Consider the following 25976-nt stretch of genomic DNA (forward strand, 5'->3'; position numbering starts at 1 on the left):
ATGACTAACAAAAATACCTTTTAACATTCCATTTTAATAACACTTTCAAACGTCACAATATGCATAGCATGTATTTATATGCATAAACATGTGTTTATAAAGTGGGATGTACATTTTTTTTTAAAATGGCATCCACCTTTACGTAAGATAATAATAATAATAATAATATATGCCATTTAGCAGACGCTTTTATCCAAAGCGACTTACAGTCATGTGTGCAAGATGTTAAGACATGGTGACAAGGGTCTATTTTATCGCTACCAGGTCCTGTCTCTTCTTCACACATGCCTGGCGCTGCCCCTGCCCTCCCTGCAGTTTGGCACCCTGATACAGACACATTCACGCCTCCTCCTGCCTGAGACTATTAGACACTGTCTCTGGTGTTTTCAAGTAGCATGTTGCAAAAACACTCTTGTCACATTAGCTCAGATTCAGTAAGCTCATTCTATCTGGATCCAGCCTGAGTAAAGAAAAATGTCATTAATCAATTGAGCCTTAGTCACGTAATTATGGAAATCATGTTGCAATGCAGGTTCTATCCAAGACATATACATTTGTAGCTGAACTTCCAAACCATTTCTGGGCCATGTGAGAGTGCATGTATAAATGAAATTGTATTAGTCACATACACATATATAGCAGATGCTATTGCGGTTGTAACGTTTTTTATATATCTTAAACTGTTAGGTTGTCTTTGTCTGTGGGTGTGTGTACGTGAAAAGCAAAGCGATCTTAATCAGAAAGGCTGTGTCCATAGTATACATCATAGGGCTCGCTGATGTTGGTGGTCTGAGGACGAGGGATGGAGTAATCTTTGTCAGGATCTATTTCCTGAAACAAAAACATAGTGAAACATTAAAACATTAGTGCAGTAAATAATGTCAATTAGTTGTTCAGCATTACATATACATGGCTTGTAATGGCAAGGGTCATATTCTTTTGTAAGGTGAGTTATTCATCTTTTATGAACAACACAAGACATAAACATTCAAATGACAACATCATACAAACATCAACCACGTCACACCTGCCCAGATCCACTAGCACACACCCCCACTACTTTCCTCCACATGGCCTGAAACTGCACCCTTTTGTAAGTCTCCGTAGCCCACGCTCTTTCAATATTGAAATAATAAATCATTTGGTTTTTTTCCATTGTGTTAACGATGGCGAATTGATTGATTTCCACGTTTTCAGTATACGTTTTTTCAAGATGAGTGATGAGAAGAGAATTGTCCATGGAAAACAGAAAGGAAAATGCCGCACACTGCTGCTCACGCTCCCAGGTGATATTTATTTATAACAACGTTACAACCCTTACGTTTTCATCAGGCATCCATGTAAAGTACCTGGATGTGCGTATGTTGTTCAGTTTTTGTTAGAGAATCATCCAAACCACCGGGTATCTCACTACACCCCCATGTGCCACGTCTTGAAATATGCACACAGACGGATTAAAAGTACATTTACATTGTAATACTTCTGACAGCCAACTTTCTAGCTCTGCCCACAACTTCTGGACTTAATAGCATTCCCAGAAGGAATGGATTATTGAGTCTGTTATTTTTACACTTAAAACATGACTCTACACTTGTGCTGTAGAATTTGTGAATTGTGTCTTTGTAAAAATACAATTCTATACATGATCTTATACTGGATTAAGTATGTATTTTTGTTAGTTATTCTTTGTTACAACATGCTGATTCTCATTCCTATAATCACCCAGTAAGCCCAGAGCCATTTTGAGACCTACTCACTGTCATTGAGAATCCAGACTCATATGGTGATTGGAAAACGGGCTCTTGTTTTCTGCCTGGGGAAGAGAACACGATACAGTGACTCAATTATCTGCAGATTCCATACAGTGAGTATTAAAGTGACAGATTATGTAATTAACCTCATATGTCACGTTTTATTCATTGGAGCGAGTCCATATATAATGTAGCTTCCATGATAACTTATTAGTACTGTACCACCAGTCCATTTTCTGTGTTTCTAATGTTATGTTGCTGATTAACTAAACGTAGACATGCAGTACAGTACATTTCCCTGCTTTACTCCTTTCCAGTGGTACTGTTTCTCACTTCTCCGTTCCTCACCGTCGTTCTCAAAGCTTCTGTTCTCCCTCCCTTCTTTCGGGCTCCCCAGCCCTGGCAGGTTGGCGTTGGGACTGGTCCATCCACCAAAGTCTAGGGGGCCCTCCTTGGAGCTGGCCTCCCACCTGCAGAGGAGAACCACTTGGGCTAGTCCGTGGCCCAGCAGCAGGACCCAGCCGTTGGCCACCAGGGCTATACTCAGCACCGGGTCATCCCACTGCGGCTGCCGGCCCATCTCCATGTTACCCCGGGTCAGCAGGGCGATCCACACCACCCAGATGGCAGCAGACAGCAGCATGGTGAGGCAGAGCAGCGTGGCCTGGACCTGGCTCTGTCGGTGGCTGCCTCCGCTGTAGCTGTAGGTGAGACAGGAGCGGCAGAGGCAGCACAGGGAGAGGACCAGGCCGGCGGCCAGCAGAACCAGCACGTAGATGAGCAACATGACAAACTCCCCCTGGGAGTACTGGCAGGGCTGGCCGTCCCGCAGCAGCACGATGATCAGCCACTCTGTAGCGATGACCACCTGGAGGGTGAAGAGGGCCAGGGCCACCCCAGCCTCCCCCCAGCCCCGGGCTACAGAGAAGCCCAGCAGGGCCAGGCAGCGAGCCAGCAGGCAGGAGAAAGCCAGAGAGAACAGCACCCCGAACAGGAAGAGGCGCGTGGGGCATGTCTGGGTGGTGAGGCGGATGACGAAGGCAAAGGTCAGGGCGAAGACCCCCGCCGTGCTGAGCAGGAACAGAGCCATAGAAGCTACACTCCCCCCGATGCCCCTGCGCTGGCGGGACGACACACACATCCATAGGGTCCAGAACAGCAGCCCCACCAGCAGCCCTGAACTGACCACAAAACCCAGTGAGGCCAGGCTCTCCACTACGATACCCCACGCCGCCTGACGGTCACACAGGTAGGAGTACACAGGGTTCAGATCCGCCCCACACCCCAGGATTGCATCCTGGGAAATGGAGTTTGAGGAAGAGTTGCGTTGGAGGAAGGAAGTGGTGCCTCGGTTGATAGTGGATTTTACAGTGGGATTGTTAGTGGTGGTATTGGGGATAGCATTAGAGCTAGTGGCAGCACTGGGAGGGATGGTTTGGTTGAGGGTGCCAGCATTCAGTGTGGTCTGACATGTGCTGGGAAGTGGGACATTGAATAGTAGGATGAGAAAAAGAGATTTGTGTATCTGGAATGGAAAGACCATCCTTTTGTTTTGTTTTGTCTGCATGTTGTTGTGTCCTTCCTCTCTGGTTTTCTGTTTTGATGGTATACTCCCTGCTCAGATGGGCCTTTGCTACCTGGAAAAAGTAGCATACATGAGAGCATGTATTTTTAACTCTGAATATCTTTATTTATAGAGCATAGCGGTATTTAGGACAATCAAATAAATTAAGGTGCTTTTGAAGAGAGAGAGAGAGAGAGACAGAGAGAGAGAGAGAGAGAGAGAGAGAGAGAGAGAGAGAGAGAGAGAGAGAGAGAGAGAGAGAGCGAGAGAGCGGGAAAGGGGGAAGGAGAGAGAGAGAGAGAGAGAGAGAGAGAGAGAGAGAGAGAGAGAGAGAGAGAGAGAGAGAGCGGGAAAGGGGGAAGGAGAGAGAGAGAGAGAGCGGGAAAGGGGAAGGAGAGAGAGAGAGAGAGAGAGAGAGAGAGAGAGAGAGAGAGAGAGAGAGCGGGAAAGGGGGAAGGAGAGAGAGAGAGAGAGAGAGAGAGAGAGAGAGCGGGAAAGGGGGAAGGAGAGAGAGAGAGAGAGAGAGAGAGAGAGAGAGAGAGAGAGAGAGAGAGAGAGAGAGAGACAGAGAGAGAGAGAGAGAGAGAGAGAGAGAGAGAGAGAGGGAAAGGGGAAGAGAGAGAGAGAGAGAGAGAGAGAGCGGGAAAGGGGGAAGGAGAGAGAGAGAGAGAGAGAGAGAGAGAGAGAGAGAGAGGAGAGAGAGAGAGAGAGAGAGAGAGAGAGGGGGAGAGAGGGGGAAGGAGAGAGAGAGAGAGAGAGAGAGAGAGAGAGAGAGAGAGAGAGCGGGAAAGGGGGAAGGAGAGGAGAGAGAGAGAGAGAGAGAGAGAGAGAGAGAGAGAGAGAGAGAGAGAGAGCGGGAAAGGGGGAAGGAGAGAGAGAGAGAGAGAGAGACAGAGAGAGAGAGAGAGAGAGAGAGGAAAGGGGGAAGGAGAGAGAGAGAGAGAGAGAGAGAGAGAGAGAGAGACAGAGAGAGAGAGAGAGAGGGAAAGGGGGGAGAGAGAGAGAGAGAGAGAGAGAGAGAGAGAGAGAGAGAGAGCGGGAAAGGGGGAAGGAGAGAGAGAGAGAGAGAGAGAGACAGAGAGAGAGAGAGAGAGAGAGAGAGAGAGAGAGAGCGGGAAAGGGGGAAGGAGAGAGAGAGAGAGAGAGAGAGAGAGAGAGAGAGAGCGGGAAAGGGGGAAGGAGAGAGAGAGAGAGAGCGGGAAAGGGGGAAGGAGAGAGAGAGAGAGAGAGAGAGAGAGCGGGAAAGGGGAAGGAGAGAGAGAGAGAGAGAGAGAGAGAGAGAGAGAGAGAGAGAGAGAGAGAGAGAGAGAGGGGAAAGGGGGGAAGGAGAGAGAGAGAGAGAGAGAGAGAGAGAGAGAGAGAGAGAGCGGGAAAGGGGGAAGGAGAGAGAGAGAGAGAGAGAGAGAGAGAGAGAGAGAGAGAGGGAAAGGGGGAAGGAGAGAGAGAGAGAGAGAGAGAGAGAGAGAGAGAGAGAGAGAGAGAGAGAGAGAGAGAGAGAGAGAGAGAGAGAGAGAGAGAGAGAGAGAGCGGAAAGGGGGAAGGAGAGAGAGAGGGAGAGAGAGAGAGAGAGAGAGAGAGAGAGAGAGAGGGAAAGGGGGAGAGAGAGAGAGAGAGAGAGAGCGGGAAAGGGGGAAGGAGAGAGAGAGAGAGAGACAGAGAGAGAGAGAGAGAGAGAGAGAGAGAGAGAGAGAGAGAGAGAGAGAGAGAGAGAAGAAGGGAGGAGAGAGAGAGAGAGAGAGAGAGAGAGAGAGAGAGAGAGAGGGGGAAAGGGGGAAGGAGAGAGAGAGAGAGAGCGGAAAGGGGGAAGGAGGGGAAGAGAGAGAGAGAGAGAGAGAGAGAGAGAGAGAGAGAGAGAGAGAGAGAGAGAGAGAGAGAGAGAGAGAGCGGGAAAGGGGGAAGGAGAGAGAGAGAGAGAGAGAGAGAGAGAGAGAGAGAGAGAGAGAGAGAGAGAGAGAGAGAGAGAGAGAGAGAGAGAGAGGAGAGCGGGAAAGGGGGAAGGAGAGAGAGAGAGAGAGAGAGAGAGAGAGAGAGAGAGAGAGAGAGAGAGAGAGAGAGGGAGAGAGAGAGAGAGAGAGAGAGAGAGAGAGAGAGAGAGAGAGAGAGAGAGAGAGAGAGAGAGAGAGAGCGGGAAAGGGGGAAGGAGAGAGAGAGAGAGAGAGAGAGAGAGAGAGAGAGAGAGAGAGAGAGAGAGAGAGAGAGAGAGAGAGAGAGAGAGAGAGAGAGAGGGAAAGGGGGAAGGAAGGAGAGAGAGAGAGAGAGAGAGAGAGAGAGAGAGAGAGAGAGAGAGAGAGAGAGAGAGAGAGAGAGAGAGAGGAGAGAGAGAGAGAGAGAGAGAGAGAGAGAGAGAGAGAGAGCGGGAAAGGGGGAAGGAGAGAGAGAGAGAGAGAGAGAGAGAGAGCGGGAAAGGGGGAAGGAGAGAGAGAGAGAGAGAGAAGCCAGAGGGAAGGGAGCAGCCAGACCACAGACATGCCAGGACAGGGAAATAACTTTGTGTACAAGGTAAGAATAGAGGAATTAGGAGTGATTTAATTAGGAACAGGTTCTAGATACTCTACATCAGGGATGGACAACTTGGAGGGAGTCGGGGCCACAGAAAATCTGAACTCATCATGAGGGGTTGCAGTTGCTCGCGGGTCTGTGTGGGGTCTGCGTACCCACATTGTTTTACAGATCATTTCCTGCAATTCTACACATATTGCCATAGGGTGGAGAGACATTTTTAGATAGCTGGCCGCAAAACTAACTTGGGGATCTAAAAAATGTTAGCTGGCATGGGCTAATTGACAGACTGTCAGTGCTTTATATGACAAGAGAATAACTGCTGATGCACAATCATCTTTCGAAATTGCACCTTGTATATTCCACTATTTTAACTCGCAGCAGTAAGTTGAAACCCCAACTGATTTCGTAATAAATCATAAATAAATTGTGACGTCCCGTTGCCCATCCCTGCTCTCCCACAGAGGAAAAATATAGACTACATTAACTCATAAAGTCGTGTGAAACCAGGAAAGATGGCAATAGGGAGTGAGCGTGACAGTGAAATACAAATGCAAGGTGGGTTGACCCACTGAGATTGAAGTGAGAGGGAGTGAGAGAGAGAAGCCAGAGATAGACCCTCCTGATAGTTGATTGTCACTTCCTCTAGTTCATAACAGAGCCCTTGTTTCAGTGTCAGAGATTCAAATATGACATTTAATATGCTTATCGCTGGATAAATATGGCCCTGGCCACTTTATATAACCCTTAAGGATAACTCCGTTTTGCACAGAGGGCAGGAGATAAAACCTCTAAAAGTCACTAAAACATCTCTATCAAGTCTATCTTCACTGATTATTTAAGGAACATGTTTATGTGGCTGGTAATTTGTTACATAACATAAACAAATATTGAATAAAACAATTGTTTTGAATGTTTTTCCATTGATTGGGTCGTTGAATTGGTTGACAGTAACAACAGTCTAAACAATAATGATTAATTGTCACCCAACAACAGGAGACATGAAGGGGCATCGCTGCCTCAACTGCTTACTTTTAATCTTGTGAGCAACATTTTTACTTTCAAACATCAAACTCTTCCTGTGGCAAAACAGGTGGCAAAAAATTGAACAAGCTACAACTTTCAAACTAACAAAGAATAGTAACATGAATGATTTACCCTTTATCCCGAGGCTTCAGTGCATCCACCTCTGTGGTCGGGGGTTATTTCTGATCCTACTTGTAGTTCCACTTGAGATTTGCAATAAACTCTCAGCTGATGCATCAGTAGACAGTCATCTATGTATGAACGTGCCTCCTAACTCAAAGATGTTCCCATATCTTTCACAGGCAGTGCAAGAGGGAGGGAGGGAGGGAGGGAAGCAGGAAGAGAGGAATGAGAGAGGGAGTAAATTATTTTGGAAATGAAAGATGATGTTTTTTTTTCACCTCACCCACATTTACATCTAGTGGTGAAGTGATAGGAGAGAAGTTTGGACTGACCCACCCCTGACTTCCCCTTCTCTCACTCTCTTTTTCTTAGTGTATCTCACAAAACAGCAAAGTAGAGGTGGGGCTCGAAACCCTGGAGGCTATGGAACAGGCACTGACACGCACGTAAACACACACACACACACACACACACACACACACACACACACACGCACACGCACACGCACACACACACACACACACACACACACACACACACACACACACACACACACACACACACACACACACACACACACACACACACACACACACACACACACACACACACACACACACACACAGTATTAAAGAAATGCTAAGGTTGAACATCCATCTATGAGAGTTGACCACATGATTGGAAATGATATGCATAGGCAAGGATCAGAATGCCATGTCATCATAAATAATCACACTGCTGGTTGCTATGTTAAAAAAAGAGAGGTTACAGGTGAGAGGGAGGGTTTCCACTAGTTACTACAACCACAAACTCAAAATGGGCTATTCATTCAAATAAAAATGTGCTTTTTGGTTTTAATTTAAGGTTAGGTTTAGACACAAGTGTGGTTAGGATTAAGGTTAGGTTTGAAATCTAATTTTTGTAGAAATGGACATGGTTTATTACTCTGTGGCTGTAGTAACTAGTGACAACCAAGGAGGAGGAAGGAGGAGGCTGAACAACACAACTGACTCATCTAACTGTCCCTGAGACTAACAGTAACCACTTAGACATAACCTCACAACACTGATACCCCTCAGGGAGGGAGAATTCCTTCCAATGGGTCTCTGTATGAACAAGCCCGTGCTGAGCTCCTGGGATCAAGTTTGTACAGGCAAGGACGTTCTGTAAGGTGTGTGTAAATGGAGCAGAGTGGATCAACACTGAAGCTTTCATAGAGACAGACAAAAAGGCTGGGATAGTTTGTCTGTTCACAGTATAGGATTTCCATAAGCTTCAGGGACCTAGAAGAAGAATATACAGTATCAGCAGACTATCAAGAGTTACTAAATACATATTAAAGCACAGACACAGACTGACCTATGAACACAGGGCATCAACAAATACAACGTAGCAACACAAATGGCAAAGACGTTTTGAGAAAGATTTTTGGGGGACTGTGAAATAAAGGAGTTGATTTCACCATCCTTTCGTGTGCTAAGGGATTGTAACACCCAGGACATTGTCTGGGATATTCCAAGAGTGGCATACTGTATTATTCTTACTCAATATTTGTGGTTGGTATGTCATGGAAATGAGACATTGTTGTCTCAACTGGTGACAGTTGGATGTGTTTCTGAGATAAGGACATGTACAGTATGTTTGGGAAAAACCCAACATAGTAACCGGTTGTGAGAAATATATACAGTACCAGTCAAAAGTTTAGACACACCTACTCATTCAAGGTTTTTTCTTTATTTTGACTGTGTTCTACATTGTATAATAATAGTGAAGACATCAAAACTATGAACTAACACATGGAATCATGTAGTAACAAAAAAGTGTTAAATACATCCAAATCTATTTTAGATTCTTCAAAGTAACCACTTTTTGCCTTGAGGACAGCTTTGCACACTCTTGGCATTCTCTCAACCAGCTTCATGAGGAATGCTTTTCCAACAGTCTTGAAGGAGTTCCCACATATACTGAGCACTTGTTGGCTGCTTTTCCTTCACTCTGCGGTCCAACTCATTCAAAGCCATCTCAAATTGTGTTGAAGTCGTGTGATTGTGGAGGCCAGGTCATCTGATGCAGCACTCCATCCATCTCCTTGGTCAAATAGCCCTTACACAGCCTGGAGGTGTGTTTGGGGTCATTGTCCTGTTGAAAAACAAATGATAGCCCCACTAAGCGCAAACCAGATGGGATGGCGTTTCACTGCAGAATACTGTGGTAGCCATGCTGGTTAAGTGTGCCTTGAATTCTAAATAAATCAGAGGCAGTGTCATCAGCAAAGCACCACCACACCTCCTCCTCCATGCTTCACGGTGGGAACCACATACATGGAAATCATCTGTTCACATACTCTGCGTCTCACAAAGACACGGCGGTTAGAACCAAAAATCTCAAATTTGGACTCACCTGACCAAAGGACAGATTTCCACCTGTCTAATATCCATTACTCGTGCTTCTTGGCCCAAGCAAGTCTCTTCTTCTTATTGGTGTCCTTTAGTAGTGGTTTCTTTGCAGCAATTTGACCATGAAGGCCTGATTCATGCAGTCTCCTCCAAACAGTTGATGTTGAGATGTGTCTGTTACTTGAACTCCGTGAAGCATTTATTTGGGCTGCAGTCTGAGGTGCAGTTAACTGTACTGAATTTATCCACTGCAGCAGAGGTAACTCTGGGTCTTCCTTTCCTGTGGCGGTCCTCATGAGAGCCAGTTTCATCATAGTGCTTGATGTTTTTTGCAACTGCACTTGAAGAAACTTTCAAAGTTCTTGACATTTTCCATATTGACTGACCTTCATGTCTTAAAATAATGATGGACTGTCGTTTCTCTTTGCTTATTTGAGCTGTTTTTGCAATAATATGGACTTGGTATTTTACCAAATAGGGCTATCTTCTGTATACCACCCCTACCTTGTCACAACACAACTTATTGGCTCAAACGCATTAAGAATGAAAGCAATTCCACAAATTAGGCACACCAGTTAATTGAAATGCATTCCAGGTGACAACAACATGAAGTTGGTTGAGAGAATGCCAAGAGTGTGCGAAAAGCTGTCATCAAGGCAAAGGGAGGTTACTTTGAGAATCTCAAATATAAAATAGATTTTGATTTGTTTAACACTTTTTTAGTTACTAGAAGATTCCATATGTGTTATTTCATCGTATTGATGTCTTCACAATTTTTCTACAATGTAAAACATAGTAAAAATAAAGGAAAATCCTTGAACGAGTAGGTGTGTCCAAACATTTGATTGGTACATTTGTTAAAGTTTCAACCTACAGTCTGCTATGGTGGAGCAATGTAGAAAAAAATATGGTTGAATTATATGCTTATGAATGTTCATGAAAAGAATGTCAGTTATTAATTAAAAGTATAACATACTCAGATTTTCATTTAATACCCCATCATGGAAGGGGTTGTATTTTCTCATATTTTCTCAGAGATGACAGAAGAGCAAAGGACAACATGAGTATTGAAAATAAAAACTTTTATGTATCTATCAGGACATACAATCACACATACACATTCTGTCATGTAAATGTGTTTGTAACACATCAACATATTTATATTATGTTTGGTGGCATACCGTACACTAAGAAGGGGGTGGTGTTGTAGCACCACAGGGATAACAGGGAATGACTTCACCGTAATGGTCTATGACAAAGCATCACACACCCTCCTCCCTGGTCTCATCCCTTTCGTTTCCTGTGTGTTCACAGTAGCACACCTTATCAACAGCAAGTAAAAAACACAATGCAAAAAAAGAGATTGGGGTAAAAAAAGGGAGGGTAACGAAGTTAGAGGTTGCATTGGAAGCAGAGACATATTTACAGTTCTGTGGTAGACTATAAGCAAGTACAAGCTAGTCATAGCTAGTCTTTTGCTTGCATCCAATTCTGTGGTTGATGGTTCACAGAGGAATTGGGGGACTAACGGGATCTGAGTGGTTACAACAGGATAGAGGGAAGGGGGAACCGAGGTAGGATAATGTAGAGAGGGGTGGGGGTGGACTTGTCTTATCACATCAAGTATCACTTATGTCCTGTATAAAATACAGTATAATACTATTATATGATAATAATAAAAATAAACAGTTCAGTGTTCCATCTGCCCACCGTATGTGGTCTTTCAGGCCGCAGTGCCTGACCACAACAGACTTAAGAACAGCGTGGAGTGACGAGATGACTTTAGGGGGATGGCCAGTCGCCTTATGGTGGTGCGCCAGACTAACACAGAAGGAAAGGGTCAAGAGCGTAGAGGTTAAGGGAAGGCAGGAGGCAGTAGTCTTAGATGATTCCATATTTGGCCAGATCACTGAGCTCCATGTCGCCGTAGGCCTCCCATGGGCAGACCACTGCTATGTCTAGAGAGAATGAGAGAGGGAGAAATAATTACTATTGATTGTCCAGTTGATGAAAAAGGGCAAGAAATACCTGTTGGTTGTCTTGGTTGTCGATATACAGTGTCTTTAGAAGTAATTCCACATTTTGTTGTGTTACAGCCTGAATTGAACATGGAGTAAAACAAACAATACTCCATAATGTCAAAGTGGAATTATGTTTTGCACATTTTTTACAAATTAATAAAAAATTCAAATCTGAAATGTCTTGAGTCAACACATTTTCTTGGATGGACTCACTCTGTGTGCAATAATAGTGTTTAACATCATTTTTAAATGACTACCTCATTTCTGTACCCCACACATAAAATTATCTGTATGGTCCCTCAGTCGAACCGTGAATTTCAAACTCAGATTCAACTTCAAAGACCAGGGAGGTTTTCCGATGCCTCATCACAAAGGGCACCTATAAAATAATAAAAGCAGACATTGAGTATCCCTTTGAGCATGGTGAAGTTATTAATTTAACTTTGGATGGTGTATCAATACACCCAGTCTTTACAAATATACAGGCGTCCTTCCTAACTCAGTTGCCGGAGAGGAAGGAAACCGCTCAGGGATTTCACCATGAGCCAATTGTGACTTTACAATGGTTATAGAGTTTAATGGCTGTGATAGGAAAAAACTGAGGATGGATCAACAACATTGTAGTTACTCAACAATACTACTTAATTCACAGAGTGAAAAGAAGGACCTCTGTACAGAATAAAAATATTACAAAACATGCATCGTCTGCAACAAGGCACTAAAGTAAAACTGCAAAAAATGTGGCAAAGCTGTTCACTTTTTGTCCTGATTACAAAGTGTTATGTCCAATACAACACATTACTGAGTACCACTCTCCATATTTCAAGTACAGTGGTGGCTGCATCATGTTATGGGTATGCTTGTAATCTTTAAGGACTGGGGAATTTACAGGGTAAAAAGAAAACGTAATGGAGCTAAGCACAGGACAAATCCTAGAGGAAAACCTTCCACCAGACACTGGGAGATGAATTTACATTTCAGCAGGACAATAACTTAAAACACAAGGCCAAATCTACACTGGAGTTGCTTACCAAGAAGACAATGAATGTTCTAAAGTGTCCGAGTTATAGTTTGACTTAAATCTGCTTGAAAATGGTTGTCTAGCAATGAGCAGAGCTAAAATGTTTAAATAATAATGGGAAAATATTGTGCAAAACTCTGAGACTTACCAAGTGATTTGAACATGTATAGACTCAAGGGAGTGAAAACTTATGTAAGTATACTTATTTTCATTACATTTGCAAAAATGTCTCGAAAGATGTTTTGTCTTTGTCTTTGTGGGGTATTGCATGTAGATGTGTGATCATTTTTATTTATTTAATCCATGTTGAATTCAGGCTGTAACAACTAAATGTGGGATAATTCAAGGGGTATGAAGACTTTCTGAAGGTGCTGTATACTGAAAGTAGAAATACAAATATATACAGTAGATGAACAAACATGACTACTGATGATTGCAGATGGAATATCAAAGTTACCTGTGCCAAGACCCTCCATGCCTGGGATGTCATCACCAAATCTGCAATTGACAAGGAAACATGTTTGTATCTTACAGATGATAGAATTTGTCTGTCTGTATACATGTTTGAGAATGTGAGAAAACTAAGTGTTAGTGTGAATATGTGGAACGGTTGTGTGTGATTCTTGTGTGTATCTGTGTGAATGTGTGATGACAGAGAAAGATTCTCACCCTTTCTGGCCAGGCTTGGGGGCCTTGCTCTTGAATGTACGGGTTTGCCTCTGCTTGAACTTGGGGGGTCCCTTCTTGGGGGTGGTGGGGCCAGCTGTCCCAGCGGGTGTTGCCAAGGCACTTCCTGCAGGGGGAGCTGTGTTCATTTCTGCTGAGGTCTGACACAGAGAGAGACAGAGATTGTTACAAAACTGTACATAAAATAACATTTGAAATGTCTGTATTGTTTTACATTTTTTTGTGAGTGTAATGATTACTCTTAATTTCTGATTGTTTATTTAATTTAGGTTTATTTCACTTTCTTTGGTAATGTAAACATGTTTCCCAAGCCAATGAATCCCATTAGAAAGAGAGATGGTGAGCTGTTATAGTGTTGGCCAGAAAGTCTATAATTTCACTCTATCTTGTATTATCCTCACTCCCATTTTCTACATATATTTTAGCTAGTTTTACTTCACTTCAGGTCTGTCCCCCCCCTTCTTCTCTACTGCTGTCTTTCTGCTAATCTCTTGCTCTCTGCCAGGCTCCCTCCAGCCACTTTACTGGTAATCAGAAAAGATCAGGGGGATTTAGCTAAACAGCCAGATTATCTCTGATTCCATATAAAACCCAATTTGATGAATTACCCTTCTTAAATCCCAGGAATGTCCTCTGTGTCACATGCAATTGCTTAGAACACGAAGGGGGGGGGGGGGGGGGGGATCACCTCCTTCATTTCTCAGTCCCCATAATATATTTTTCAAAACATCTTTCCCATTTGGGTTGGTACATTGTCTTGACACTGGCCACTCTCCTTTCTTAGCATGGTCATCTTCTTTTTGCATGTCTGATTTTACATGATCAATTATTTTGACCTGACTAAAGTATTGAATTGACTTGCCCCCACTGAATTTATATACATGCATATAGAAGTGTAACATGATATCTTCACTACTGTGCATCTGATTTTAGATCCCATTGGCCTTTGATGTCGTCAGTGAAAAAAAAAGGTTGATCCTTATGACTTTAGTAAGGAAGTCGGGACGGGCGTTAATTAATGATGGTATTGAGACCAGCAGTGGCTGGCCTGCCAAGCTCTTTAGTGGCTCAGACACTATACTGGACAACAGGTGAGGCCACACTCTGTCCTTGTTCCTTTTCTTCTTCATCCGTTTAAGCAGTATCCTCCTAATCTGTCTCCTGAGTACCCCCCCCGAACCTGGGAGCTCCTTAATCCTGTTAACATAATGATGTGGATGGAGCTCACTTTACCAGGACACGGTATGTAACTCAACAGATGCTGCACCTGCATGAGTTTACAGATCTGGCTCTCCCTATGTGGCTGCCTAATGCCCATCCAGAGTGGATGGAGATCTGTAAAGCTGTGCAAAAGCATCTGTTGTTGTGATTTCAGTCTCTGCTTCTAACAGGTAAGTCTAGCCTCTCTCTCTAGGAATGTGGTGTCTGCTGTCTCTCAGATATCTGCCTTCCACTGGACGTTTTGAAAATGCCCCCTAAGGAGCAGAATTAACCTGTCTGTTCCTACAGTTCAACTGTTTCTGCAGGTCAACTGTTTCTACAGGTCAACTGTTTCTACAGTCACATCATTTATCAATTGATTGGCACAAATGCTTCCCCACCTAGTTCCCACTGCGCTATTATAAAACACATCTCACTGTTCCAATATCAACACTAGCATACCACTGAGTGGGAAGCAATGCATTGGCCATGCCTTCTTAATGGTATTCTAGTATGGACATTGGAACTTGCTAGCAATGATTTTAGAGTTAAGATACACACGTTTGTAGCTACGTGGACTTCTGTCTACCACACAAATGGATTCCTCCATGCACTGTGTCCATAATCCATTGTTTCACTTCCCAATCTGAATGCACCCTCATTGCTATCATGCTAGAATTCTCAATGAGCAGTTGAGCTACAATTACAAATGCATGTACATTCTGCATCATGGCTACAGGTGTTAGATTTGCACGAGTCAATCAATCACAATCTTAGAAGTTCCTGCTTGATACTCTTAGAACTTTTCCCTTATACTTCCTTTACAAGTTATGTGTACTTATACTGTAGCACTAATGTATTCATATATATTAGCGATACGTAATTAAGTAGTATTAATGTATTATTTCTAAGGAATAATAAAGAAAAGTAGCAATAAGGAGCCCCCCCCCCCCACACCCGTATCTATTCCCCAGGTCGTTGTGGTAAATGAGAATGTGTTCTCAGTCACCTTACCTGGAAAATAATGATTAAATAAATAAATACATAAAAAGTCTCTGCCTCACCTAATTTCACAAATGTTCCAAGGAGCTTCTGTCTCGAAATGAGAGCTACTGCTGCATGTCAGTCCAAGAGCAAAATGAACACAAGGAAACGGCCTTCGTTTAAATAACCCTGATTCTTAATCCTGGAGTTTCCTGGTTTCCAGTCACATGGTCTCTAAAAAGGTCAGCCAGCTCCTTCACCACCCTCCCCTCCCCCACCTCCATTCCTGGACATCAGAGGAGGTGGGAACGTCTGTGAGGAAGGTCAATACGGTCGTTTTTAACTAACTTATCCAATTAAGCCTTGGCACACCTGTGTCAAGCTTGTCAAAGGAGTCGACATTGTCTGTCTGTGGTTGCGTTCCTGGTCCGTGTGATGAGTCTTTAAAGAGTCTGCGTTGTCACTGTGATTGGTCTTTAAAGACTGTGTTGTCACTGTGATTGGTCTTTAAAGACTGTGTTGTCACTGTGATTGGTCTTTAAAGACTGTGTTGTCACTGTGATTGGTCTTTAAAGACTGTGTTGTCACTCATGATGTTCCTTGATCCTTGTGATCAGGTGGTACGGTTAGACCACTATCTTCTCCTGACAACTATTTTGTTGCCTGAGTGGGATATTTTACCTAAGATAGCTCTAGTGAAATAAAAAAATAACACACACACAAACACACCTGAAAAATAAAGAACATTTCCTGACTTGTCATGTAGGTTAGGGGTCAATTTACTAAAGTTATTTTACTTGGTGATAATCAGTGTGTCTGTATTTAGTGTATTTTTACAGGTGGCATTCTTTAACAGTCCTGTTACGGCTGGTATACAGGCCTACCTGTAATTTACCATCAGAAATAACACAAACCAACATTGAAGCCAATAGCAAAAAATAGCAACATTTTTCAGAATGTATTTTTTTGGTGGATAAAATTAATAATGGCTCAATCCCATTACTCATAATTGGCTCGACAATTTTTTCCAAGTTAACTGAAAACCAAGTTAGTCATCATGTCCGTCTTGCTGTATTCGGTATACGTCAGAGCATTGAGGAAGTACTGAGAATCTGCATTGCGTAAGATCATCCTTTTCTAGTATGTGACTACATACTGTGTCTAATACTTTTAGCTATATATCCAATCACCACGCAGCATCTTACTGTATCATGGACATTCAAACAATAAGTGATTTTTATGAATGTTTCAGAACTAACTGTAAGCACATAGTTCTGAAATGTGTTTTAGAGCAAATACAAGAAACTGTAACAGTAGATAATTCCCAAATCACTATAGTTTATACTCTAGACAGTACAGTTTAAGTGTAGCGCTACTTAAGATCATTACACAACATCAAACTCTTTTTACCACATTCATTTCTTCAGTGCTATTTGTATTAGTAATGAAGTGCAGCATGAATCAAAACCTCTGTTTGGGGGGGTGTAAGTGTTGTATTTGCATGGTGAAGTGGCCAAATATGGACCTACAGTTAATGGGGACATTCTGGATTAGAGATTTAGGACCCTTTGGTACAGGACAGACCAAGCAGTGCAGACCAAGGACTTATAAAGGAAGCTGACGCTATTTCATATACAGTACTTCATCATGTACCTGATAATGGAGGTCTGCACTGCTTGGTCTTAGCAAAGTTGACAACATGCCCTTAGCGGTCCTGTGTCTCATAAGAGATATTTCATATAATTTCAATCTTTATTTTTTGATATGAATGATTTTAATGAGAAACAGGTGGCCATACATATTGCTCCTCAAGTTGAGTCTTGGATATGTTGACCCAGACCCCTGGTCTGGTCTGGTTTTGAGGGCAGGCCAGTTATAGAAACCCTTATCTGAAAGACTCAGAAGCATTGATATGGATCAGCCTCTCCGACAGTACCTGGGTTGATGAGGCTAGGACTGGGTCATTACTTGACCCCTTTAGATAGATCTGGATTCTATGTTCAATTATTGACCTGTGACAAAAACAGCTAATATCCTGTAACTACATACAGCACATTGGATAAACAGAATATTGCATTTTCTGTTGATACATTGTGAAGACGCCACTTGGTCTTTCACTTTGTTGTCGAAATAAACGTCTAGAATAGAGGTCAGGAAGCTATAGTTCAAGAGGTTCTTTAAGTACAGTTGATGTGATTAGGGATCTCTTAGTGATGACCTGTCTGACAGACAGTTAAAAGACAATTAACTTTGACAACCATTTTTTCCATAAACAACACTGACATTTAACTTTAAATGCAACAGAAAGTCAAAGCATGGTGTTCGTATTAGTAGGTCAATATATAAATATTTTAAGACCACAGGCCCAGCCTTTTCTTTATGTGCGCTAACAGTAATACTTGGATAATTGGATTACACAGGGGTTAAGAAATTATCACGATTTACCTGGATGGGGTTTGACTTTACTTTAGGCAGTACATAGACAGACAAATACACAGTGTGCATTCTACATGAACTGTCTTGGTGTTTACAGTCGGAAATGTACATACACCTCAGTCAAAATACATTTAAACTCAGTTTTTCACAATTCCTGACATTTAATCCTAGTAAGAATTCCCTGTCTTTGTTCAGTTAGGATCACCACTTTATTTTAAGAATGTGAAAGGTCAGAATAATAATAGAGACTTTTATTTCTTTCATCACATTTCCAGTGGGTCAGAAGTTTACATACACTCAATTAGTATTTGGTAGCATTGCCTTTAAATTGTTTAACTTGGGTCAAATGATTCAGATAGCCTTCCACAAGCTTCCCACATTAAGTTGGGTGAATTTTGGCCCATTCCTCCTGACAAAGCTGGTGTAACTGAGTCAGGTCTGTAGGCCTCCTTGCTCACACACGTTTTTTCATTGTCCATTTGGAAGACCCATTTGCGACCAAGCATTAACTTCCTGACTGATGTCTTGAGATGTTGCTTCAATATATCCACATAATTTTCCTTCCTCATGATTCCATCTATTTTGTGAACTGCACCAGTCCCTCCTGCAGCAAAGCACCCCCACAACATGACGCTGCCACCCTCGTGCTTCACGGTTGGGATGGTGTTCTTCGGCTTGCAAGCCTCTCCCTTTTTCCTCCAAACATAATGATGGTCATTATGGCCAAACAGTTCTATTTTTGTTTCATCAGACCAGAGGACATTTCTCCAAAAAGTACAATATTTGTCCCTATGTGCAGTTGCAAACCATAGTCTGTCTTATTTATTGCGGTTTTAGAGCAGTGGCTTCTTCCTTGCTGAGTTGTTTAGTCTGTGTTTTATAAATGTACAATAATCCTAAAACAATTATATTAGGAATTGGCAACTCGTTCCCATTCTGAGAAATAAGGTATGCCACTTGATTTCAACATCTGAATAAACTGGACAGGTAAGCATGCTGTTCAAACAGTTGGAGACGGACAGAAGGTTGTGTTCACAACAATTAACAATGTATTGCCAGCAGCATACCACCCTGCATACCACTACTGGCTTGCTTCTGAAGCCAAGCAGGGTTGGTCCTGGATGGGAGACCAGATGCTGCTGGAAGTGGTGTTGGAGGGCCAGTAGGAGGCATTCTTTCCTCTGGTCTAAAAAAACATCCCAATGCCCCAGGGCAGTGGTTGGGGACACTGCCCTGTGTAGGGTGCTGTCTTTCGGATGGGATGTTAAACGGGTGTCTTGACTCTCTGAGGTTGTTAAAGATCCCATGGCACTTATAGTAAGAATAGGGGTGTTAACCCTGGTGTCCTGGCTAAATTCCCAATCTGGCCCTCAAACCATCATGGTCACCTAATAATTCCCAGTTTACAATTGGCTCATTAATTCCTGTGTAACTATTCCCCAGGTTGTTGCTGCAAAGGAGAATGTGTTCTCAGTCAATTTACCTGGTAAAATAACAGATACATAAAAATTAAACTGTTTTGCCTTGTTAGCTGAATTCAAAGCTTGGGATTATACCTACACCCAAATAAGGGCACTGCGTTCATCCACCTCTGGCCTGCTCGCCTCCCTACCACTGAGGAAGTACAGTTTCTGCTCAGCTCAGTCAAAACTGTTCGCTGCTCTGGCTCCCCAATGGTGGAACAAACTCCCTCACGACGCCAGGACAGCGGAGTCAATCACCACCTTCCGGAGACACCTGAAACCCCACCTCTTTAAGGAATACCTAGGATAGGATAAAGTAATTCTTCTCACCCCCCCTCCCCCCCTTAAAATATTTAGATGCACTATTGTAAAGTGGTTGTTCCACTGGATGTCATAAGGTGAATGCACCAATTTGTAAGTCGCTCTGGATAAGAGCGTCTGCTAAATGACTTAAATGTAAATGTAATACCTAGATCCAATTTGGCTAAACTTGAAATAAAAATATTAGCTGGCTACACACTAGCGTGTGGGCTTTTGCTTGAGAGATTGTTTATGAGACCGGTGTACATTTTCTATAAGGCCTGCTGCATTATTAGTGAATGTGCATTATGCATGGTTCTGGTTACATTTTTAACAAAAAGGCACTTTTTATAGACAGACCTGAAAACCAGATCAGTGATTATTGCACAAAAAAAGCAGGTACAACTATTTTGATTAAATTATTACATTATTAGTGGGTCTTATTGTCGTGGAAGGCATATATTCAGTTTATGTGTAATTTCACAAGCTCTGAATTTAAACATTATTGCTGACTGTTTTAAATGCAGTGTATTTGACATTTTAATTGTATAACAAATCTTATTTAGAGAAAACACTTTTTTATAATGTAGATATACAGTACCAGTCAAAAGTTTGGACACACCTTCTCATTCTTGGGTTTTTCTTTATTTTCACTATTTTCTACATTCTAGAATAATAGTGAAGACATCAAACTATGAAATAACACATATGGAATCATGTGGTAACCAAAAAAGTGTTAGACAAATCAAAATATGTTTTATATTTTAGATTCTTTAACGTAGCCACCCTTTGCCTTGATGACAGATTTTCTACCCTCTTGGCATTCTCTCAACCAACTTTCACCTGGAATGCTTTTCCAACAGTCTTGAAGGAGTTCCCACATATAGTGAACACTTGTTGCCTGCTTTTCCTTCACTCTGCAGTCCATCTAATCCCAAACCACCTCAATTGGGTTGAGGTCAGGTGATTGTGGAGGCCACGTAATTTGATGCAGCACTCCATCACTCTCCTCCTTGGTCAAATAGCCCTTACACAGCCTGGAGGTGTGTTGGGTCATTGTCCTGTCGAAAAAACAAATGATAGCCCCACTAAGCGCAAACCAGATGGGATGGCGTATCGCTGCAGGATATTGTGGTAGCCATGCTGGTTAAGTGTGCCTTGAATTCTAAATAAATCACAGACAGTGTCACCAGCAAAGCACCATCACACCTCCTCCTCCATGCTTCAAGGTGGGAACCGCACATGCAGAGATGATCCATTCACCTACTCTGTTTCTCACAAAGACACAGCGGTTGGAACCAAATATCTCAAATTTGGACTCATCAGACTAAAGGACAGATTTCCATCGGTCTAATGTCCATTGCTCGTGTTTCTTGGCCCAAGCCAGTCTTTTCTTATTGTTGCTGTCCATAATTTGTTGTTTCTTTGCAGGAATTAGACCATGAAGGCCTAATGCACGCAGTCTCATCTCAACAGTTAATGTTGAAATATGTCTGTTACTTGAACTCTGTGAAGCATTTCTTGGTCTGCAATCTGAGGTGCAGTTAACTCTAATGAACTTATCCTCTGCAGCAGAGGTAACTCTGGGTCTTCCTTTCCTGTGGCGGTCCTCATGAGAGCCAGTTTCATCATAGCGCTTGATGGTTTTTGTGACTGCACTTGAAGAAACTTTCAAAGTTCTTGACATTTTCTGGATTGACTAACCTTCATGTCTTAAAGTAATGATGGACTGTCGTTTCACTTTGCTTATTTGAGCTGTTCTTGCCATAATATGGACATGGTCTTTAACTAAATAGGGCTACCTTCTTCTGTACCACCCCTACCTTGTCATAACAAAACTGATTGGCTCCAACACATCTAGAAGGAAAGAAATTCCATAAATGTACTTTTAAGTCACACCTGTTAACTGAAATGCATTCCAGGTGACAACCTCGTGAATCTGGTTGAGAGAATGCCAAGAGTGTGCAAAGCTGCCATCAAGGCAAAGGGTGGCTACTTTGAAGAATCTTAATATAAAATATATTTTGATTTGTTTGACACTTTTTTGGTTACTACATATGTGTTATCTTCACTATTATTCTACAATGTAGAAAATGGTGAAAATAAAGAAAAACCCTTGAATGAGTTGGCATGTCCAAACCTTTGACTGGTATTGTATATCGTTAATCGCCCATACGTTTGAAAAAAACAAGATATGAGTTTTTAAGCGATATTGCCCAGCCCTAATCTCACCACAAGCTAACATTTAAAAGCAGTCACAGGTGTCTCTAACTCCTCTGCTGACATAGGTCTAGTGTAGTCAACCAGTTTATACTCTTGATGTCCATTATCCTATACACCAATTTAAATGGCACTAGTCAATTATAAGGCTGGCATCTTATGCCACTGTGCCTCTTTGCACAAAACAAATGAAGAAGAGGAACTGGGGGCACTGGTTTGTTTTTATTTAGTCTCAGGTTCATTATGTGTGTAGTTTATAACATTGCCAAATGGGACAGAGAACCTTCATGGATTATGCCTTTTAAGTAAACCCTGTATCATACAGTATATCCTTTTCAATAGGTATCAACCAATATCAACATATGGGACTGTCTGGAAGGGAGGAGCTTTGTTTCAGCTCACCCAGTTCTAGACTAAAGGTGTCTGGACAGATAGACCATGTGAGATGTGTGGCACTGCATATAATCCTTCGTATCACCATCGCCAAGCAACCTTGAAATAGAATACCAACACTGACCTGTCACTTTATTGACACATTTCTTAACTGGCACACTTCCTAGAAAGAGAAAGAATTCTGACAGTTTTTTCTCATATAAAAATGAATTTAATACAGTGCCTTCAGAAAGTATTCATACACATCGACTTATTCCACATCCTGTTATGCTACAGCCTAAATTCAAAATGGATTCAATCCTTTTTTCCTCTCTCGCCCATCTACACAACATAATGACAAAGTAAAAAACATGTTTTTAGAAATGTTAGTGAATAATGAAATATAGAAATATATCATTTACATAAGTATTCACACCCCTGAGTCAAGACTTTGTAGAAGCAAATTAGGATGCAATTACAGTTGTGAGTCTTTCTGGATAAGTCTCGAAGAGCTCTCCACACCTGGATTGTGCAATATTTGCCCATTATTTTTTTCAAATTCTTCAAGCTCTGTCAAATTGGTTGTTGGTCATTGTTAGACCATCATTTTAGGGTCTTGTCATAGATTTCTTAGTAGATTTAAGTCAAAACTGTAACTCGGACATTAACTGTCTTCTTAGTAAGCAACTCCATATAGATTTGGCCTTGTGTTTATGGTTATTGCCCTGCTGAAAGGGAAATTCATGAACATATGGAGAGGGGTACTCAGTAATGTGATGCATTTGATTTTTCACAAACATAACACTTTGTATTCAGGACAAAAAGTGAATTGCTTTGCCACATTTTTAGGAGTATTGCTTAAGTGCATTGTTGCAAACAGGATGCGTGTTTTGGAATATTTTCTATTTTTTACAGGCTTCCTTCTGTTCACTCTGTCAATTATTTTAGTATTGTGGAGTAAGTACAATGTTGTTGATCCAACCTCTGTTTTCCCCTAACTCTGTAACTGTTTTAAAGTCACCATTGGCCTCATTGTGAAATCCCTGAGCGGTTTACTTCCTCTCCGGTGAATGAGTTGGGAACCGACAACTATCTTTGTAGTGACTGGGTGTATTGATACACCATCCAAAGTGTATTGATACACCATCCAAAGCGTCGCCGGTCTTCTAGCAATCTTCGATCCACTTTTCATTTTCCATTGGTTTTGTCTTGTTTTTCCTCACACCTGGTTTCAATTCCCTAATTTACTTGTTGTGTATTTATCCCTCTGTTCCCCCCATGTCTTTGTGTGGGATTGTTTATTGTAGTGCTTGTGCACGTTCCCCGGGAGCGCACAACAGGTTATTTTGTGCCCATTTATTCTTGTTGTTCTGGATGCCGTTGGTTTTGCTTAATAAATCTCTGGTTAATACCAAGTTCTGCTCTCCTGCGTCTGACTTCTCTGCCGTCCATTACGGACCCCGCTACAGTAATTAATGACTTCACCATCTACCAATAGGTGCCCTTCTTTGCGAGGCATTGGAAAACTACTCGACTGAGGGACCTTCTAGATAATCGTATGTGTGGGGAACAGAGATGAGGTTGTCAATCAAAGATCATGCTAAACACATATTACACATAGTGTGAGTCCATGCAATGTATTATGTGACTTGTTAAGCAAATGTGCACTCCTGAACTTATTAAGGCTTGCCATAACAAAGGAGTTGAATAATTATTGACTCAAGACATCTCAGCTTTTCATTTTTTATTCATTTATAAACATTTCCAGAAATATAATTAGGGGGTTGTTGTGTGTAGATCAGTGACACAACATCTCAATTGAATCCATTCTAAATTCAGGCTGTAACACAACAAATGTGGAAAAAGGGGTGTGAATACTTTCTGGCCCTTTATGCTTGAAGCTTTTAGACTATTTTCATGTACATTTATCCCAATAAATATACAAAAGAAAATAACTAGCAATTTGTCATTCAAAAACTAGATTAAAAAAAATGTTTTATTAAATCAATGAAGCTCCTTTTTGCTTTGTAGTGTGGAATCCAAAAATCCTCACCCCCAGTTCTGGACAAAATCTCTTGCTACCATGGCAACAACCACATTAACAGGATTTGCTGTTTTATTCCTTGAAGGTATATGTCCCTAGAGTTGGAACATGTGCAGCAATGTGAGCTTGTTCTTTCATTCCTCCATCCCCATACATTTTTTCCAAAAGGGATTTGAACCTATGACAAACTATGTCAGTATACAACAAGTTATTGCTCACATAAACCCTTAAATCATATGTCATTTGAAAGAATTCCATGTAGTGAGGCAGATCTAAGCTAAGGTTTCAACATCCTAATGTCAATGGCACAAAACAATGTGTCTGATGGATAACTGTGGATCTAAACTTTCCAATGATACATGATTAAAGGCCATACGTGAGCAAGGACTTGTTGTATACTGACATTGTCATAGGTTCAAATCCCTATGGGAGAAATGAATGGGATGGAGGGATGAAAGAAAGAGGGATAACACAGAGAAAGCTCCCATTGCTGCACTGCTATCACACATTTTACAACTCAAAGGACATTTCAAGAAAATCACAATGAGATATCGTCGACCCAAGTGAGCCCGACCGACCCCCTGGCTCATGGATTATTTGTCACTTGTTTGCATTAGAATTTTAAGCACTGCAGTGCACCACAGCTCCAGAATGATACACTTTGTTTAAAAAAAAGATACAAGTCACAAATGCTTTAACCCCATTATGCTGTATTTAAATATATATATATATAACTGAAAAATTAAAGATGCACTTTGCAGAAATCGCTCCTCCATTTCCTGGTTGCTAAAGTTCTAATAGTTCACCTAATTGTGACATAACAAGCAAGTATAGTGTAGAGAATCATTGTACCATCTAAACCGCTATAAAGTATATTTTCCATAACCAAAAATATTGTCTTTTCAGCTGTTTGAAGCTGGTGTACAAACCCGAAAGTAAAAGAAGTGAAATCAAAATTTAAGACTGGGAAGCAAAGAAATAGTGCACATAGAACAGATCTACCGCTTCTTAGACTTGCTTTCAAAGGGAATGACAGCTCTATCACTTACAGTTCCATATGAATTTGGTCGGGTTGCCCAAAAAGTGACATATTGCAGCTTTAAAAGTCACTGTTAGAGTTATCATTTAGCTTACGTTGATTATGAAGCTGTAGTATCAATATAAGTTATCACTATAGTGTCAATAATTGTTAATTTTTTAAATTTTTTAAAATTAGACTAAAACTGTATTTAGCACTTAGGTTGTTAAGTGCCAGTTGTGTGAATGATAACTGCAATATTGAATTCATTCATTTGTCAGGGAGCATGTGACAGTTTTCACAAAAGTGGACAAATTTCATACATTACACCGGATTTAGCGCAAGCTCATTTTGATCTGCAGCCCCTGTTGCTCATATTACAGAATGACAAAGACATAGATCTACTGTGAATGATACAAGATACCCTGGATCAATAGAAATAGTCCTGCTGTGAATGATACAAGATACACTGAAACAATAGAAATAGTCCTGCTTTGAATGATACAAGATACACTGGAACAATAGAAATAGTCCTGCTGTGAATGATACAAGATACACTGAAACAATAGAAATAGTCCTGCTGTGAATGATACAAGATACACTGGAACAATAGAAATAGTCCTGCTGTGAATGATACAAGATACACTGGAACAATAGAAATAGTCCTGCTGTGAATGATACAAGATACACTGAAACAATAGAAATAGTCCTGCTGTGAATGATACAAGATACACTGGAACAATAGAAATAGTCCTACTGTGAATGATACAAGATACACTGGAACAATAGAAATAGTCCTGCTGTGAATGATACAAGATACACTGAAACAATAGAAATAGTCCTGCTGTGAA

At 41.6% G+C, this 25976-nt stretch overlaps 2 protein-coding genes across 2 annotated transcripts; both read right to left on the bottom strand.

Annotated features, from left to right (window-relative positions):
• Positions 1-14: 14 nt before the first annotated feature.
• On the bottom strand, positions 15-7274 carry LOC124015949 (G-protein coupled receptor family C group 5 member D-like). The gene is made up of 4 exons (XM_046331440.1): positions 6973-7274; positions 2100-3388; positions 1758-1813; positions 15-831 (listed from the first exon to the last, which is right to left on the bottom strand). Exons 2-4 carry the CDS (start codon positions 3316-3318, stop codon positions 733-735), a joined length of 1374 nt encoding a protein of 457 aa, XP_046187396.1. The 5' UTR covers positions 3319-3388; positions 6973-7274; the 3' UTR covers positions 15-732.
• Positions 7275-10424: 3150 nt separating this feature from the next.
• Positions 10425-15501, bottom strand: LOC124016103 (retinal cone rhodopsin-sensitive cGMP 3',5'-cyclic phosphodiesterase subunit gamma-like). The gene is made up of 4 exons (XM_046331629.1): positions 15353-15501; positions 13071-13228; positions 12859-12899; positions 10425-11317 (listed from the first exon to the last, which is right to left on the bottom strand). Exons 2-4 carry the CDS (start codon positions 13214-13216, stop codon positions 11241-11243), a joined length of 264 nt encoding a protein of 87 aa, XP_046187585.1. The 5' UTR covers positions 13217-13228; positions 15353-15501; the 3' UTR covers positions 10425-11240.
• Positions 15502-25976: the final 10475 nt, after the last annotated feature.

This window comes from Oncorhynchus gorbuscha, linkage group LG26, assembly GCF_021184085.1.
Source record: "Oncorhynchus gorbuscha isolate QuinsamMale2020 ecotype Even-year linkage group LG26, OgorEven_v1.0, whole genome shotgun sequence".
Taxonomy (NCBI): domain Eukaryota; kingdom Metazoa; phylum Chordata; class Actinopteri; order Salmoniformes; family Salmonidae; genus Oncorhynchus; species Oncorhynchus gorbuscha.